A 16,103-nucleotide genomic window follows, 5' to 3' on the forward strand; every position below is an offset into this window, starting at 1 on the left:
GTCCTGAAGAAGAGGGGTCAACACTGCAAATATTGACTTGCTGCATTAACTCATTCTGTCAATAAAAGCTTTTGTTACTCATAATATGATTGCAATTGTATTTCTGTATGTGATGAAAACATCTGACATACACACATGAAAACCAGAGGGCAGCAGATCATGTGAAWATATAATATTTGTGTCATTCTCAAAACTTTTGGCCATGACTGTATGGCTTGGACTTGGCTGTCGCTATTAGCTGTTAACGCTTTAGCTTGGTMAGCTGCCGATTCYGTTTGTGCTACAACAGTAACAGCTTTATCTAGAGTCAAATCAGGTTCAAGTAGGAGTCTCTCTCTTATTCTGGAGTTGAAGATGTGTTCGACCTTCTGATCACGGATCATTTCTTCGGTCTTCTCATCAAAGTCACATTTAGAAGCAAGGTCACGAAGAACAGTCATGTACTGCTCAATGGTCTGATGTGGTGATTGTGTTTGCTTTCTAAAAGCATGCCTTTATGCAACAATGTTGACTTTCGGTGCAGTGTTTATCTAGAGCAGCAACAGCAGAAGAAAACGTGTCAAGTGTGTTAGTTAATGAGTAAAAYGTTCGTTGTCGTTGGGGCTCCTAAGCATTGTAATAAATTCRCTCTTTTTCGTGTGTCAGGCCAAGCATTCCCTGTTGCATTAATCACGAGCAAGTAATTGTTGAACATACGCATCCACATGTTGAATGGTAGAGCAGGTTCTCATGGGCAAGGCCAAAACAATGGCGGCAAGTGGACGTTAGTAGCCATGCTAATTCAGCAGGTAGAAAAACTTCAGTAGAAGAAAAAAAACACATGCAGGATCTCTCGTCGTCAATTTGTAATGGTGTGGAAACAAGACACGTTCTAACTGTGCATTTATTTAATGTATTACATCAACTACTCTCTTACATCATCTCTCTTACGCTTCCTACCGTTTCTCATTCATACTTGTCAGCGGCTCCACCTAGTGGCATGGAGTAGTATTACACCACACAACAGTTTTATTTACCGTTGTCATAGCAACTGAACTAACGAGCACTGGGAGGAAAAAGAGTGACGGACACGGGCTGTTCTAGTTAGCTCAGTTATAAACAGGGGTGAAAGTAGCGGGGTACGGCAGGGTACTGCGTACCCCTAAAAGATTTAGCGGGGGTACGCAGTACCTGCAAGAGAGGGGAGCGGCTGCCTGCTGTAAAGAATGAATGGGTTCACTGTGCAGCCGTGAGTGCACCCACTAATCAGCCGTGACTGATTAGTTTTTCAAGAACAATCTAAAACACGACTTAATCAGTTAATGAATACCTTTTTTCCTCATTTCATATTGTTTGTGAACTCTTCGTGCTTTGCTAGAGCAGAGGTGTAACACGTCGATCGCGGAAGGTTTTGAGTTGATCTCGGCATTAGGTGACAAACTGAACGCAGCCAGGAYGCTGAGACCAGCACGTCCTCCTATGGCTCGCTTAAAAYGTTCGTAACTTTATTAAAGAACAACAACAACAAAAATCAACAAAACATGTTCAAATTAATGACCCAACGAACAATCTCAGAAATTATTGTTTCAATAAGGTGTTATCCAATTGTGCGTTTCGGTTCCATTACCAAAATAACTAGCAGAGCAGGAATTTAAAATTAACTAATAAACCACCGCTGTGTTCATGAGAGGTTTATTAATGATCGCAAAATAAATATCAAGCCTGCAAACCTAATATCATAACGGACTGAATGTTATATTTTTAACGTAATCTCGGGTCGGCTTGTGGAGCGCAGGAGGTTGCCATGACAACGGGTGTGCTTAAATGACAGAGAGAGACGAGAGTAAAAGAGTGCGAGTTGTTTTCAGTTGATCATCTGTTCGGGTTGTTTTACCTTTCTTTACCTTTGCTGTAGTGCATCACAACCGCTGTAATTTCTGAACGTTCAAATAAATGACAAACTTGTTCAAATTTCCCCGTTCTTTGGGAGAATAAGTCAACAACAAACATCAAACACAGTATATATTTTTCATTAAGTACTTAACAAACAAATGGCTTCCACTGCGATAATTATGTGAAATTAAATTAATTGTCTAATATAAAGAAATAGTTTGGTGCTGTTGGGCTCAGAGTCTGAGAGGCTTTTCCTCTATTTTGTTTTTTGCCTCTTATTTAGTGGAAATATTGATGTTGATGAGACTTGATAACATTTTTCAACTTTTATAGCTCCACTGTTGAAAATGAGGCTCTAACATTCACAAATGACATTGAAATAAAATCCAGTCCAACATCTGGTTTGAGGTGATTCCTCTGGAACCTGTTGRAGGAAAAATATCCMAAMTTCAGAAGATGTGCTTTTAACCTAACAGAGCTCTGTGGTTCCTCTGTGGTATGAGAGTCAGGGTGAGGAGGCACCATGTTAGGAAGAGAAGTTCCTAATTCTTCCCTTTAACTTCCCAAACATTCAGTGGAAAATAGTCTATGACCATTGCTATCCTTCACTGTTATTTTGAATTGACATTTTTTTACATTTGTTAAAATTGTCACTTTGTCATGACAGCATAGTATGAGACAGATGATCTGTAAAACAAACTAACAAAAAAAGAACACAGAGTTGAAAAACTAAATTTTTCGTGTATGTAGGTCTGTTCCATAAATATTGAGAGGTTTTTACTTTTCTCAAGTTTTCAGACCACTGAGCTTTTGGACATCAGGGGTCTTTGCCTCCAGATGTTGTGTAAGAAAATTATTCTGCTTTCTTCAGGACTTCTGTAGGTGTTGCAAYTTTTTTGTTTTTCTTTTTGTTTTTTATGTTTTTAGATTGATTTTCAGTAACGAGGATATGACAGTAACTATATATTTTTGCCTATTGATAGAGATTTTGGCCAAACTGTTTCATTGTTATTAGCGTCAGAAAAAAACCTAAGTTGTTTTAAGAAAGAAATAAGAAGCTACACCCCAAAAGTCACTTTGCCTAAGAAGCAGCTATAAAATGGCTTAAGTTTAGGTGCTTTTTGTTTGTTTTACTTTTGTTTGTTAGGAGCCAACTGTTCCCAAACTACTGTGAGGATCCTATGGAAAATGAAGAMAATTTTCAGCTGAACCCAGGATCATCTTAGAAAAAACAATTTATCTGACGTTGTAAATGTGTTAAAAGCAGAACTAAAGATTCAACATGGAGGAATGCTGCAGAAGTAAAAAATATTTATGCTGATACATTGTGTAGAAATGAAGAATGCGTGGAAAGCGAGGCTCTTGTCTTGTTAATAGGAAAGACAAATATGTTACATACTTCAAGAAAATGCCACTTAACTGAATAACAAAATACGTACTGAATGTGTTTTAAATGCATTTCAGGTCAGGGCCRTGCAGAGACCACTAAAGGGACAGGTGTTCAAAAAAAAAGGGCACATCTAACCGCATTCTAGGACAGACTATTAACAAAGCCACTCAGCTTTCAGAGTTTAAAAAACAATGATAAATTACAAAATTGTGAGATATACAATAAAAGCTAAGGAAAATCTATACAGAGCATACAACTATGCATATGTAAGATATTTTATTAGTAATTTTTTTCTGCAGGTCTATTTTGTTATAGGAAAGTATTRCAATATTCAAACCAGCAATTTAGCAAGATATGTAAATCAGAGCTGGACCACCAGACATATTTTGTCTTTACATAATTACACTATTAAAAATATAAACAAGGGCACAATGCAACTTTTAAGTGTACTGTAATCTATAAAAAAAGAACTGCCTGTTTACTACATTTGCAGTGGAGATGAAGATGGTCCATTCAGGAAAGCAGAGCTGCATCCAACTTTAACGTGGAACTGCAGAAAAATTAAAAAAACAAAAGCAAAAATTTAATTGTTAATGCATGTCACCATGAGAAAAGCCTACTGAGTTTTGCTTATAAAACATTTATTTAAATTAAAATCACACATTTTTGTCTCATGAAGTGAAAAAAATTATTTGCAAAACAAACTTATTTGCGCATGTCATCTTTTCTATTCTAAGTTTTTATTTGAGATTCAAAGTTTTGCTTGTGATTCTCACATGATGTCGTGGGCAGGACCTAAAATCACAACAAAAGATTTCGGATGTGTGCAAATAAAAGTTTGTTTGGCAAATAACTTTTTAAGTTCAGAAGTCAAAAATTAGTTATTTAATTTAAAAAAAGTTTTTTAAACTAAACTTTTTGTGTAAAAAAAAGAAATCATTAATTCCAAAAGTTTTGATTAGAATTTTATTTGATTTAACTGAGGTTAGTTTTTTTTTTTTCATTGAATAACTGGGGAAAAAAATTTAACTTCATACTCTGTGAACCAGACCCTAAACTTACTTAAAGTCTGGATTGAGTTTTATCTCCTTCATTAATGACACACTTTCATTACATTCATTATATCTATCATGGTAATTCAGGGCGAGTCATTTTTAATTCTAAATGAATATCCTTGTTGGACTTTTATTTAAGTGTTATTTTCCTTCAAGATACATTTACCTAACGCTGGAATAAATGCAATGTACGTTATGCAGCAAAGGAAATTAGAAGACATATATCCATTATGGAGATGATCGGACTGCCATCATTAAAGATACGGGGAAGACGCTTTTCAGTTATCTTTCTTTGCTAGCAGCTAATAGCTAGCTGCTAGCTAATAGCACATCAACAACAGCCCAATATCTGTATGATAAAAATACTGAATCGGTAGATAAGAACAGTTTTTCCTCACCTGGCTGTCTCCTCCCGCTCAGTAGTTCTTCAGAGAAAGGCAGACGCAGAGGCCTGTCAGTGTCTATTGTATTTCATTACCTCTCTGCTTAAACCTCTCTGCTGTGCTGAAGCAGAAACGATACTTCAACGTTTTCCGTCATCTGACAAGTAGCAAGTCTACTCCACTTTATTCACCAAAAACGTTTTATTTTTATTTCACCAAAGACTGTTCTGTAATCTGGAACGTTTGCTACGTTGAGCTCCGCAGTTAGTCGCCTTATTTCACTGCGCGATAGGCAACTGCGTCATGCGTCACAGACAAAAGGTCAAAGATAACAAGGTGACCGGAGAGCTTATTATATTGTACAAAAACCCCAACAAAAAATAAAATAATTTTAGTACATGTTATTATGTGTCAGAAGAGGACTTAGGAAATAATAATACAAAAATAAAAAATAAAAAAATAAAAAATTGACCAACTTGTGGGCAAGGAGCAAAAGGGGCAGGTGCTCAAGCACCCCTAGCGGCCCTCTCTGCACGTGCCTGTTTCAGGTCGACGTGAGAGAGATGCATTACTGACTCCAAGTCCACTGATCCAGTCACTCCGGCTCCACTCATTTCTCTGATCCACTGTTCCGGAGTTTGGTTGCGTTGTAGCCAACAGCCATTTAGCTCCGTAGTGCTACTGGTGTGTTCCTGTCTACATTCACTGTTAACTGGGATACCTGGACCTCGAATCTCTGGATTATCCCATCTGTTCATGGAATTGTTGCTGTTTGTTCTGTTTCCGTTCAGTCCGCAGCACTGACTGTTGACTGTGACTGTTCCCTGGTGTTTTGAAGCGTTCCCCGGGATGTGACTGTGATGGCTGCTGTCCATTGAACTGGGAGCACGTTGACTCCTCAGTTAAACATTGGGGCAACTTGTCTTGATGATCATTTCTGGAAGTAAACCAACATGTGAAGTGTACATGAATATTTACTGGAAAGGGATCCTTAACTTGGTAAGTGGTAATGTAAGACTGCGCTGTCTCTGTTAGCGGAACTTTAGTTTTGTCCTTTAGAGAATGCTAGGCTGGTATCCCCGGAGTTAGCTCAGCAGGCTAGCTGCTGTCTTTGTCTGGAGACCTGGAAGCTAAGGGACAGGATTCCGTCATCGGACACGTTTTCCTGTGACCCGCTTGTTTCTTTTGACCCTACATGCATCTCTAACTCCAGCTCAATTATTCATTAATCGCTGCAGGTATTTAGGTGTACACGTAACTCGTGTTATTGTTGTTTGATTGAGAAAGTAGTCTTGGCATCAGTAAGCTCGAATTGCAGGTATTTCAATGTTTTCAGGTTGTTGTAGTGTTTATCAAGCTTCCAAAGTGTCATGTTAGTTTGGTTTAGAGAGTCCTTATCTAACGTACGACTGCACTTTAATTGATCTATGGAATATAAAGTCTAAAACAGTTTGCACTGTACAGTCATTTGTCCGTAAATTATATTKATTACTTTGGTTCTATGATCATACACAACAAACAACAATTTACATTAAATTGAATACTACCCTTGTCTGCAACACGGATCTCATGGAATCACATGTAGTTTGACATCTTGAAAGAATGATCCATCTACCAGGCGCAGGGTATTTGTGTCAAACCTGACAGTCGTTACGGAAATTCTGCAACTCTACCTGAATATGCTGCGTCCGATAATGGATGCCGTTAACCCTGTAGTGGGCCATGATTGGGCCTTGTATTAGCAGCAGAAATTCTGACGAACACGTTCGCATGACCCCGTACTAGACAGTCAATCTTAGTTGTTTATGTGTGATTGACGGTAACGTTGTTGTAATAAATCCTCTATAAGGTCACRTTTCAAAGCTCGTTAGTTTTGTGGTAACATGAGGYAAAGATGTGGGGCCGACGCAGCAGCTACTTAGCTGCACCARGCTAACGGGAACTAGACTGCTTTTCTCAGCGCTACGTGATGACAATGTTTCATTTACTTTACCCCTAATTTCCACAGTTTCGATATACCAATCATATGAGTTCAATCCGCATTGAAAATAATATCCCAGTATTCAAAGATTGCCACTGTTGTGAATGACATAATACTCATGCCACAGACATTCTATCTCTGACTTTAATAATGCTGTGATTGCACATTACCACGATAWTAATATATCTCTCTCTGTCTCTCTTTTTAGTGGTTAGAATAAGTCACTTATTAGTCGGACAAATGAAGCATCAGCTGAAATATCAAACCAATCGAATTTTATTACATGATTGTCTGACCAAAACCTCAGCACTAATCTTCCAACTGTTTTTCAATGCAGTATAGCACATAAATAAATATATTTTTGACTGATTTAGCAGAAATTTTACAATAAATTGACAGTTATGAATTAGTGCAAATAAATGTGTGGATCCATTGATTTTACATGAAACGGGAGGGACTAAGAAAAGAAGGACCTGATGAGGAAAACTCAAGTGACCCCTTTACAAGGGCCACAAAACATTGAGATGACCCCACACATCCTACGAGCCACCTCTTTACCTTCTTCATCTCCTCAGGCAGAGTTAGAACTGAGTACCCACACACACAGGCCGTGAACACATTGCACTCACAGCACTGAGGATGGCACAGAATCAAATGGCACCCAGAAATGTTTTACATCAGTCTATCAGTAATGGCCATTTTGACTATTACTATTTTAAATGTTCAACTTGGTTTAACGTCTGTGTCCACTTCTGTTTCTTGTGTACAGTGTTCATACATTCTTATTATGTCAGGCTGCTAATTAGTCACTCCGATCACAGTAATGTTGTATATTGAACAATGATAATAAAGGTCCATATATTATTGTGCGCTGGTTTCAGGCCTTTTTCTCACTGAGACATTAATGTAATATTTGATCATGTTGGGTTTTGACGTCTTGTCAGGTACATCTTTTGTGACATTTATATAAAAATTCCAACAGTCCGGACGAAAAACCACTTAAGGCAACTATCCTTATGCTGCCTCATAATAGAGTGACTGTCTGAAACCAAACAGATAATATGAAACACAAAGAGAGACGATCCCAGAATTAGTTTGTAACTGCTTTCTGCTTTTTCCAGGTGAAAAAGGGCTTTTTGAAGCAGGCGGACGATGCGGTCATTAATTCTGATCTAAGGATGAACAGCAGATTGGAGTTTTCCAAGAAGGTGCTCATCTGAGGTCTGAGATGGGTCAGCCCCTGTCTCTTCAGGTCAAGGTATCTGTTCCCTGAGTGTTTATGAACCTGATGAGTCTGAAACAAGTCGAGATGTTTTTATATGACTCCTCCTGGTTACTGAGAAACAATCTTTATCAATGCATTCTGGAAACTATTTGCCTGGTGTAACACGGTAAATAGTTGCTGCTAGTTATAACAATAAAAATCAAGTTACCTAAACTCAAACTGGGTGAGAGTTTTTAGTTAACTCAATTGAGTTATGATCTGGAAGGTTATGATGCATTATAAATCTGACTCTTCATGATGCTTCCCTCATGCCTCCTATCCACTAACACCGCCCAGCACCTCACCCCAACACCTTTTAGTTTAGTGAAATTGACTAAATAACTCGGACAATAGAAGGAAATTATAATGCATAAACATTCTGTGCCATCTGAAAATGATGCTTATCAACCAGCTGACACAAGAAAACAATGCGTCTGACATTTGTCACTCCATTTGTAACTAAAACTGAATCCTTCTTACAATCCTCCATGAATAACTGCAGACCTGACAGGATTGTTAAGCAAAATCCATGGAGGAGCTTCACCAGGAGTGGACTTGAAATATTTCACCCTGCCTGATGGATGCAGGGTTTTCCCCAGTGTATACCCCAGCCTTTATTTACGATGCCAATATATGATGTAGCTCTCAATCTATTCATGTGTTTTTGTCCTGGCTAAGTGGTGTAAAAAAATTGCTAAAAGGCGCATAGTGTATAAGCAGATTTGATCTTTACCAGGGCTGAAATATTCCAAAGTTTTTCTTTTCTGTGAAAACTGCAAAACCACAAAGTGTCCAGGGGAGTGTATATTAATACTCAGAGGAATCTTTCCTTCCATTCATCACCATATAATATTCTAGCCTGTGGGTGAGAAGTGCTGAATTAGTTGATCACGTTAAATGCCAACCTCCAATCTGTGATTTTTGTTCTTTTACAGGAGGCAATGTGGGAAACGGTGTGGAGGAGACRCAGGCTGCAGCCCTGAGCAGGTGCACTGCTGTAGGGAGGACCACGCCCCTCCGACCCCCCGCAGCCCCCTGTGGCCCTCTGGGACGCTTGAACTAAGATGTCCCTCAGCAGCAGCCCTGCAGGTGGGAAAGGTGTGGACTCCAATGCGGTGGACACTTACGACAGTGGTGACGAGTGGGATATTGGTGTTGGGAATTTGATCATTGACCTGGATGCTGATTTAGAGAAGGACAAGTTAGAGATGTCAAGCAGTAAGGAAGGGGGGGCCATGGCCACCCCTCCAGGTGCTGTAGCTGCTTTACCTGACAACATAAAGTTTGTCAGTCCTGTTGCTGCCATGCAGAGCAAAGATGGCAAGTTCAAATCGAAGCGCAGTAAAAACTCCAAAGAAAGTGGAAAGACTCCAGATGGAACTAAGAAGGAGGCTCAAAGCAGGGCCCAGGGAGACATGGCACCCCAGAACACTAACTCTACCCTAACTAAGGGGACTGATAAGTCTGGTAAAGCCTCTCGTATTCCCCCTGCTGTAAAAAAGGACAAAGATGTGGCATGTGGAAAAACTAAAAAGGAGAAAATAGAAGCTGTAGTGACAAGAATGGTCAACACTGAGAAGGAGTCTGGTGTTGCTGTTCTGCCTCTTGGAGCCCCTCGTAACAGCTCCTTCGAGAATCAACAAAACCCAGAGTTAAACCCTGTGGACCAGTTTGGGAGCCTGRCTCTGGACTCTGCAGGGATTGGCCAGGCTGTCGCCATAATGACGGAGCAGGAGGAGGTAGACGACACAGACTGCCGGAATCCGAAGAAAGTTGTCAGTAGTGAGAAGGTAATGCAGTGTTCTGTTTCTTCCTATGGAACTGTTGTAATATTGTCAAATAGACATGAAGTGATTTTTGGTATCTAAACCTCTTATATTTTGTTTGGGGAGCAAAATGTTAATAGAGAGCAGATGACTGAATTTGCTCAATATTAACATAGTCTGCCGGTCAGGTTATTGCCCTGTTTCTCTGAGCTATTGCAACAGAAAACATCAACCTAAGCAATAAGTTGGTTGTGTTACTGGGAGCCAAAGCAGCCGTAGCCATACAGGACACTGCCATGGTAACGGAATGGTTTTGCAGTTTTCTGGAAGTTTGTTCCAGATTGTGGTGCATAGAAGCTGAATGCTGCTTCTCCATGTTTGTTTCTGGTTATGGGGATGCAGAGCAGAACCAGAAGCAGAAGGCCTGAGAGGTCTGGAAGGTTGATATGATAACAGCAGATCTTTAATGTATTGTGGTGCTAAGCCGCTCAGTGATTTATAAACTAACAACAAAATTTAAAATTTATTCTCTTAACTCCAGTGGAAAGACTTTAGTACTGATGTGCTCTATCTTCTGCTTTACAATAGCTTTATGGTGTTCCAATCCGATATTGATATTGGAAATTTGTCCAATATTAGACAAAATACGAGTTTTAGATTATATAGGCCTACATCTGGAATCTCAGGTAGGCATGCTGATAGAAGCACGCCGCTCCAGCATTTAGTCCGCCCCAGCATTTCCTGTGTCCTGTTTTTGGCAAACCTATTAGCTAATGATAAATGTGTCAGTTGTTGTCATTGACTATTGTTCGCTGTTTGAATATAACTTTTGTTTGAATATCACAATTTTAACATTTCACACTACAAAATAAGTAATGATTTGTGCTGATATTGTATTGGGTCGATATCGGTATTAGCCAATACTCAAAGCTGCAATATCGGTATCGTTTCATAAGTAAAAAAGTTGCATGGAGACTGTTATAGGATTTCAGCCCATGAAATCAGTTTTTCCCTTCAAATTTATATTTGTTTCTGCATAATGTTGCTTTCTTCACTAGTAAATTGTGCTGCAGTTTTTATATTTAATCTAAAAAGTGTCCTCATCTTTAGAGGAGGGACTCTTAAAATGTATAATTAAATTAATTGCAGCCATATATCAACATAAGTAACATTTTCAGTTCAAAACCCCTTTTTGCTGCTAAATTATTGAATGAATATATAATTTATTAGCTCAAAATCAAAGATATTTATTGTTTTTAATCTGTTATTTAGGTTCTTCAACTGTGAGATTGGTGCAAAGTTCTATTATGCATGTTCAGCTTTCCAGTGTTCCAGCAACGCCTGAACATTCCTGGAACTTCTTGACTGTTGACACTGATGTTAGCGTTGGGGACATCTTTGTTGGTGCTACATGTTTAGCATGGAGGTGCTATTTTCGGTTAGAATAGCTACTCTGAGGGGGGTTCAAGATGGCGGAATTAAATATCCTTGCGGTTTTGAGCATTTGGTCTGTCTGGTCTCGACCCCTGAGTGATTCTAACCTGGAAGAGTAATTAGAAGAGTAGAAGAATGGCGACAAACTTGAAGAAATACAAACATTCAAGCTCTGCGGCTGCCAGGCCAGATACCGCCTCGGAGCACAATACAGCTAAAGCCGGAAACTCAGCACCTCCTTCTCCCACCCCGGTAAAGCTAGCCGGCTCTTCGAACAGCCAGCCCGCACAAGATATACGTGTGCGACAGCTCAAGACATTATGGTACACCCGTTTACGTGCTGCTTTCACAATAAAAGCGCACATCCAGTCCTTGTTTGATACAGCCGCTGCAGTTGCAAAAATAAATAATGTATCAGAAATAACTGGGGCAGTGGCGGAGCTAGACTTTTAAAGTTGGGGGGGCCAAGGGGGGGCCAGGACTAACTCTGGAGGGGGGCAAAATTTAAAATGTGTGTGTGTGTGTGTGTGTACATATATATATATATCTAATTTAAAAAAATAACCAAACTGAATATTTGGTTATTTTTTAAGCCCCTCTGTCATTTGACATGTTATAATTAACACCTTTGACTGGTGCACATGGAGACATGATAGACTTTACGCAGAGTTCATCGCAGAGGAAACTAAAATCAATCAAATAAAATATCTTTTCTGAATATCATCTCATGGACACTGAACTAAATGCGTCTTTCTGACCGGGAGCTGACAGCGTGTTGAAGAGTTATGGACACCTTGGTTAGGAAGCTCTGTTTGGACAGGTAATTTGACAGGTAACAATAGTCCGGGTCGGACCAGAATTATTTGCCTGATGGTGGTTCGGGCTTCTAATGAGTTTACATTTAATGAGTTTGCAGCACACAGAGAAAACCTAAAGAGAATGTGATCTACTTATTGTAGTTTAAGTAGAGGAATAACAGCTGACTGTTGAGAGAGGAAAGAAATTAAAGTGCAGATCCGTTAGGCAGAAACAAGCGCTGGGCAATAAATGCGCGTAAATGCTCCACCTTTATGCTCCAATTAATCACACATGAGATGACAAACGCCAAATATACAATATATAGTTACACTGCTTACGTTAATGGTGTTTTAAAAACAAAACCAGTAAAAACTTAACTGAGTTAATATGTCAGATTCCCTCCTCACCTCGTCTTGATAAGAACAGAGAGCAGTTCGCTGGTTTCTATCCAGACCAAGCTGACCACTTGGTGCGCAGACAGTTTAAGCTTTACGCACAGAGAACATTGTGGAGCTCATTATTAATCATACTAAGAACAATATTTGTCAGAGGATCATCTCTGATCTGGTCGCTTTAACGGACCTGAGGCTTTGGAGCGCCTAGCGCAGCTGATCCGCTTCTGCTGGTTTTTCTCCCGCTGAGGGATCAGGAAACGATCAGAGTTCTGTCGTCTTCTAATCACGTCATTTCGTGAATTGTTACCTGATTTCAAAAACGTTCTCACAGAGAAATACTACATGTTTCGTTTGATGACTACAAATTGGAAATAAAATGATTTTTTTCTTTGACGGACAACGAAAAAACTCTAGCGCCACCTCTGCTCCAAACTACGAACATTGTCTGCCCCTCTTCGGTTTTTTCTCTTTTTTGCGGAGGATCAATAAATAACTTATTGGTGTTTTACCATCACCACCAGGTATGAAGTGTTTTAGCCTTTGAGTTGCACCACAGCGCAGCACAACTGAAACATCCAGGAGTTTTTATGAGTACAAGTATAAAGAAGGCTGGTATCGCGCCTGATATAAATCTATTTATTTATGTCATCACATGGACTTATATAAAGTTTTATACATTTTCTTTTCATATATTTATTATTGTTTTTCTTCTTTAGATATTAGGCTGACTTAGAATGATTCCAAATAATGTACAGGAATAACCTGGTGCTGTTACATGTCAATCATCTGGGGGGGCCAATCAGATGACAGGGGGGGCAGTGGCCCCCCYGGCCCCCCCTCTGGCTCCGCCACTGAACTGGGGACATTATGGAATGCTGAAAAACTCTCTGTTTCCAGTGACATCTCTCACTTCTGAGTGACAGAGGGACACCTTTAGAACACAACCAGAATATATCAACCCTATCTGATGTATAATTTCAAAATAAAAGTCTAGTAAAAAAGCAAATTTTTAATATTTTTCCCATAAGTTGCCGTGCTAATTGCTTGAAAACTCTCTGTTTCCAGTGACTTCTGTCTCTTCTGGATGAGAAAGGGACACCTCCAGAACACTCTCACGAAGAAGTGAGAGAAGTAACTTGAAACGGAGAGTTTTTCAGCAAAGAACATGGCAACTTGGGGGTGGGGGGGAAATATAAATGTCTTATTTTAAAATGCTTTTAATTTGGAATTATACATCAGATCTGGTGGACATTTTCTGGTTGTGTTCCAGAAGTGTCCCTCTTTCACTGAGAAGTGAGAGAAGTCACTGGAAGCAGTTTTTCAGCAATGGGCATGGCAACTCGGGGGGGGGGGGGGGGGAGAATAAAAATGTGCTTTTTTAAATAGGCTTTTATTTTGAAATTATTCATGAGATCTGGTTGGCGTTTTCTGGTTGTTTTCTAGAGGTGTCCCTCTGTGACCCAGAAGTGAGAGAAGTCACTTGAAACAGAGAATTTCTCAGCAATTAGCACGGCAACATGGGGTAAAAAAGTACTTTTCTGGTAGGCTTTTATTTTGAAAACATAATGTCAGATGTCAACCACATCTGATATTATACATCAGATGTGGTTGACATTTTCTGGTTGTGTTCTAGAGGTGTCCGTCTGTCACCCAGAAATGAGAGAAGTCACTGGAAACAGAGTTTCTCAGCAATTAGGATGGCAACTTGGGGGGGAAAAAAGTACTTTTTTTCCCTGATGTATAATTGATGTATAATTTCAAATTTTACTTTTAAATTATACATCAGATCTGGTTGACGTTTTCTGGTTGTGTTCTGAAGGTAAGAGAAGTCACTGGAAACAGTTTCTCAGCAATTAGAACGGCAACTTAGGGGAAAAATAGTAAAAATTCGCTTTTTAAATAGGTTTTTATTTTGGAATTACACATCAGATCGGGTTGACATTTGCTGGTTTTGTTCCAAAGGTGTTGCTCTTCCACCCAGAAGTGAGAGAAAAAGCTGGAAACAGCATTTTTCAGCATAGCATTTTCAGTTGCTTTTTATTTCCCAAAGTTATGGGGGGAGAAGAGGAGAGAATGGGTAGTTCAGCTGCCTGAAATAATCTGTTCCCCCTCTATAAAATGGAAACAAATTAATTTACCTGCAAGTCTTTTACTGTGTTTAATCCTCTCATTATCAACAACAAATCCTGTGATCTTGATAACACAAATTTGCTCTTTATTTGCCAAAGTTAGGAAGGGGGAACAAAATACACTGCTCAAAAAAATAAAGGGAACACTTAAACAACACAATATAACTCCAAGTAAATCAAACTTCTGTGAAATCAAACTGTCCACTTAGGAAGTAATGATCAAACATTTTTTAATACGCTTTTTTCAGATATACCTAATATTTCAACACATAATCTCATAATTGGGGAGATGTGAACTGTGTGCTATCATGTCTTGATCGTAGTACAGTGGGAAATATCTCTTTCTAAATCTGCCCAGTCAATTAATTTGTTTCTTAATACTTACGGTGTGGTCGACGTGTGGCGTTTTCGAAATCCGACCCTAAGACTGTATTCGTTCTTCTCCCCTGTTCATAAGAGCTACTTGCGGMTTGACTATTTTCTCCTCAATAAACGGATTTTACCTTTAGTGAGAGAATGTGATTATGGAGCAATAGTCATTTCTGACCATAGTCCGCTCATAATGAAACTGAACATACCTGTTACGCAATTGGTCTATCATCCTTGGTGGCTTAATCCCATATTTTTATCTGACGAAGACTGTCGATATGCTTGCATCCGAAATTAAGTTTTTTTATTGATGTTAATCAGACTCCTGGGATGCCACTCAGCACTGTTTGGGAGTCATTAAAGGCTTACCTGAGAGGCCAAATCATTTCTTACTGTGCAATTAAAAAGAAGAAAGGCGTCAAACGGCTAAAATTGCTAACAGATCAGATTCTACAATTAGACAGGGAGTGCTGCCACATGTTTTACACAAGATTCACTTAAGAAACGCATATTACTCCAAACGGAGTTTAACCCCTTATCTACCTAACAGGCAGAATATTTAATATCCAAATCTAGCTATGGCTACTCTGAGCATGGTGAGAGGGCTGGACACCTTCTTGCACATCATTTACGGCAGCGCTCAGCTAAACAAGATATCCCAGCAATAAATGATGAGCGTAGTGTAAAATGTTGTGAGAATGCAGGAATTAGTCAATGTTTCAGCAAATTTGACCAATCTCTGTACACCTCTTGGGACCCAAATTGTTCAATTTGTACATAAATGACATAGTCAACATATCACACCTTATAAAATACATTATATTTGCAGACGACACCAGTATCTTCTGTGCTGGAGAAAACATTCAACAACTTTCAGAAGTGGTCAACACAGAAATGGAAAAATTACAGTATTGGCTCAAAAATAATAAACTAGCTGTAAATTTAGATAAAACTAAGTTCATGATATTCGGAAACAATAAAAAAACAGGAAAATAATCCAATAAAAATATCAATTGAAAGTGTTGATTTAGAACAAGTACATGAAATAAAATTCTTGGGTGTCATGTTAGACGATAAATTCAGCTGGAAACCACAGATCAGCCAAGTAAAATCTAAAATAGCCAAAAGTGTAGCTGTTATAAGAAAAATTAGTTTCGTCCTGGACTATAAATCTTTGTTTATTCTATATAACACACTCATTGTACCACAGTTAACATATTGTGTGGAAGTTTGGGGGAATACATACAAAACAAATTTACAGCCATTA

At 39.0% G+C, this 16,103-nt stretch overlaps 1 protein-coding gene across 2 annotated transcripts in view; it reads left to right on the top strand.

Moving 5' to 3' along the window:
* Positions 1-5,325: 5,325 nt before the first annotated feature.
* Positions 5,326-16,103, top strand: part of znf609a (zinc finger protein 609a) — a 44,700-nt gene continuing 33,922 nt past the window's right edge. For both annotated transcript variants that reach the window (XM_008410896.2, XM_008410898.2), the window contains exons 1-3: positions 5,326-5,699; positions 7,803-7,939; positions 8,881-9,735. In XM_008410896.2, coding sequence (XP_008409118.1) covers positions 9,010-9,735 — 726 coding nt within the window. In that variant the 5' untranslated portion in view covers positions 5,326-5,699; positions 7,803-7,939; positions 8,881-9,009. The remainder of the gene's footprint in view (positions 5,700-7,802; positions 7,940-8,880; positions 9,736-16,103) is intronic.

The sequence above is a fragment of the Poecilia reticulata genome, linkage group LG6 (genome assembly GCF_000633615.1).
Source record: "Poecilia reticulata strain Guanapo linkage group LG6, Guppy_female_1.0+MT, whole genome shotgun sequence".
In the NCBI taxonomy this organism is placed as follows: Eukaryota; Metazoa; Chordata; class Actinopteri; order Cyprinodontiformes; family Poeciliidae; genus Poecilia; species Poecilia reticulata.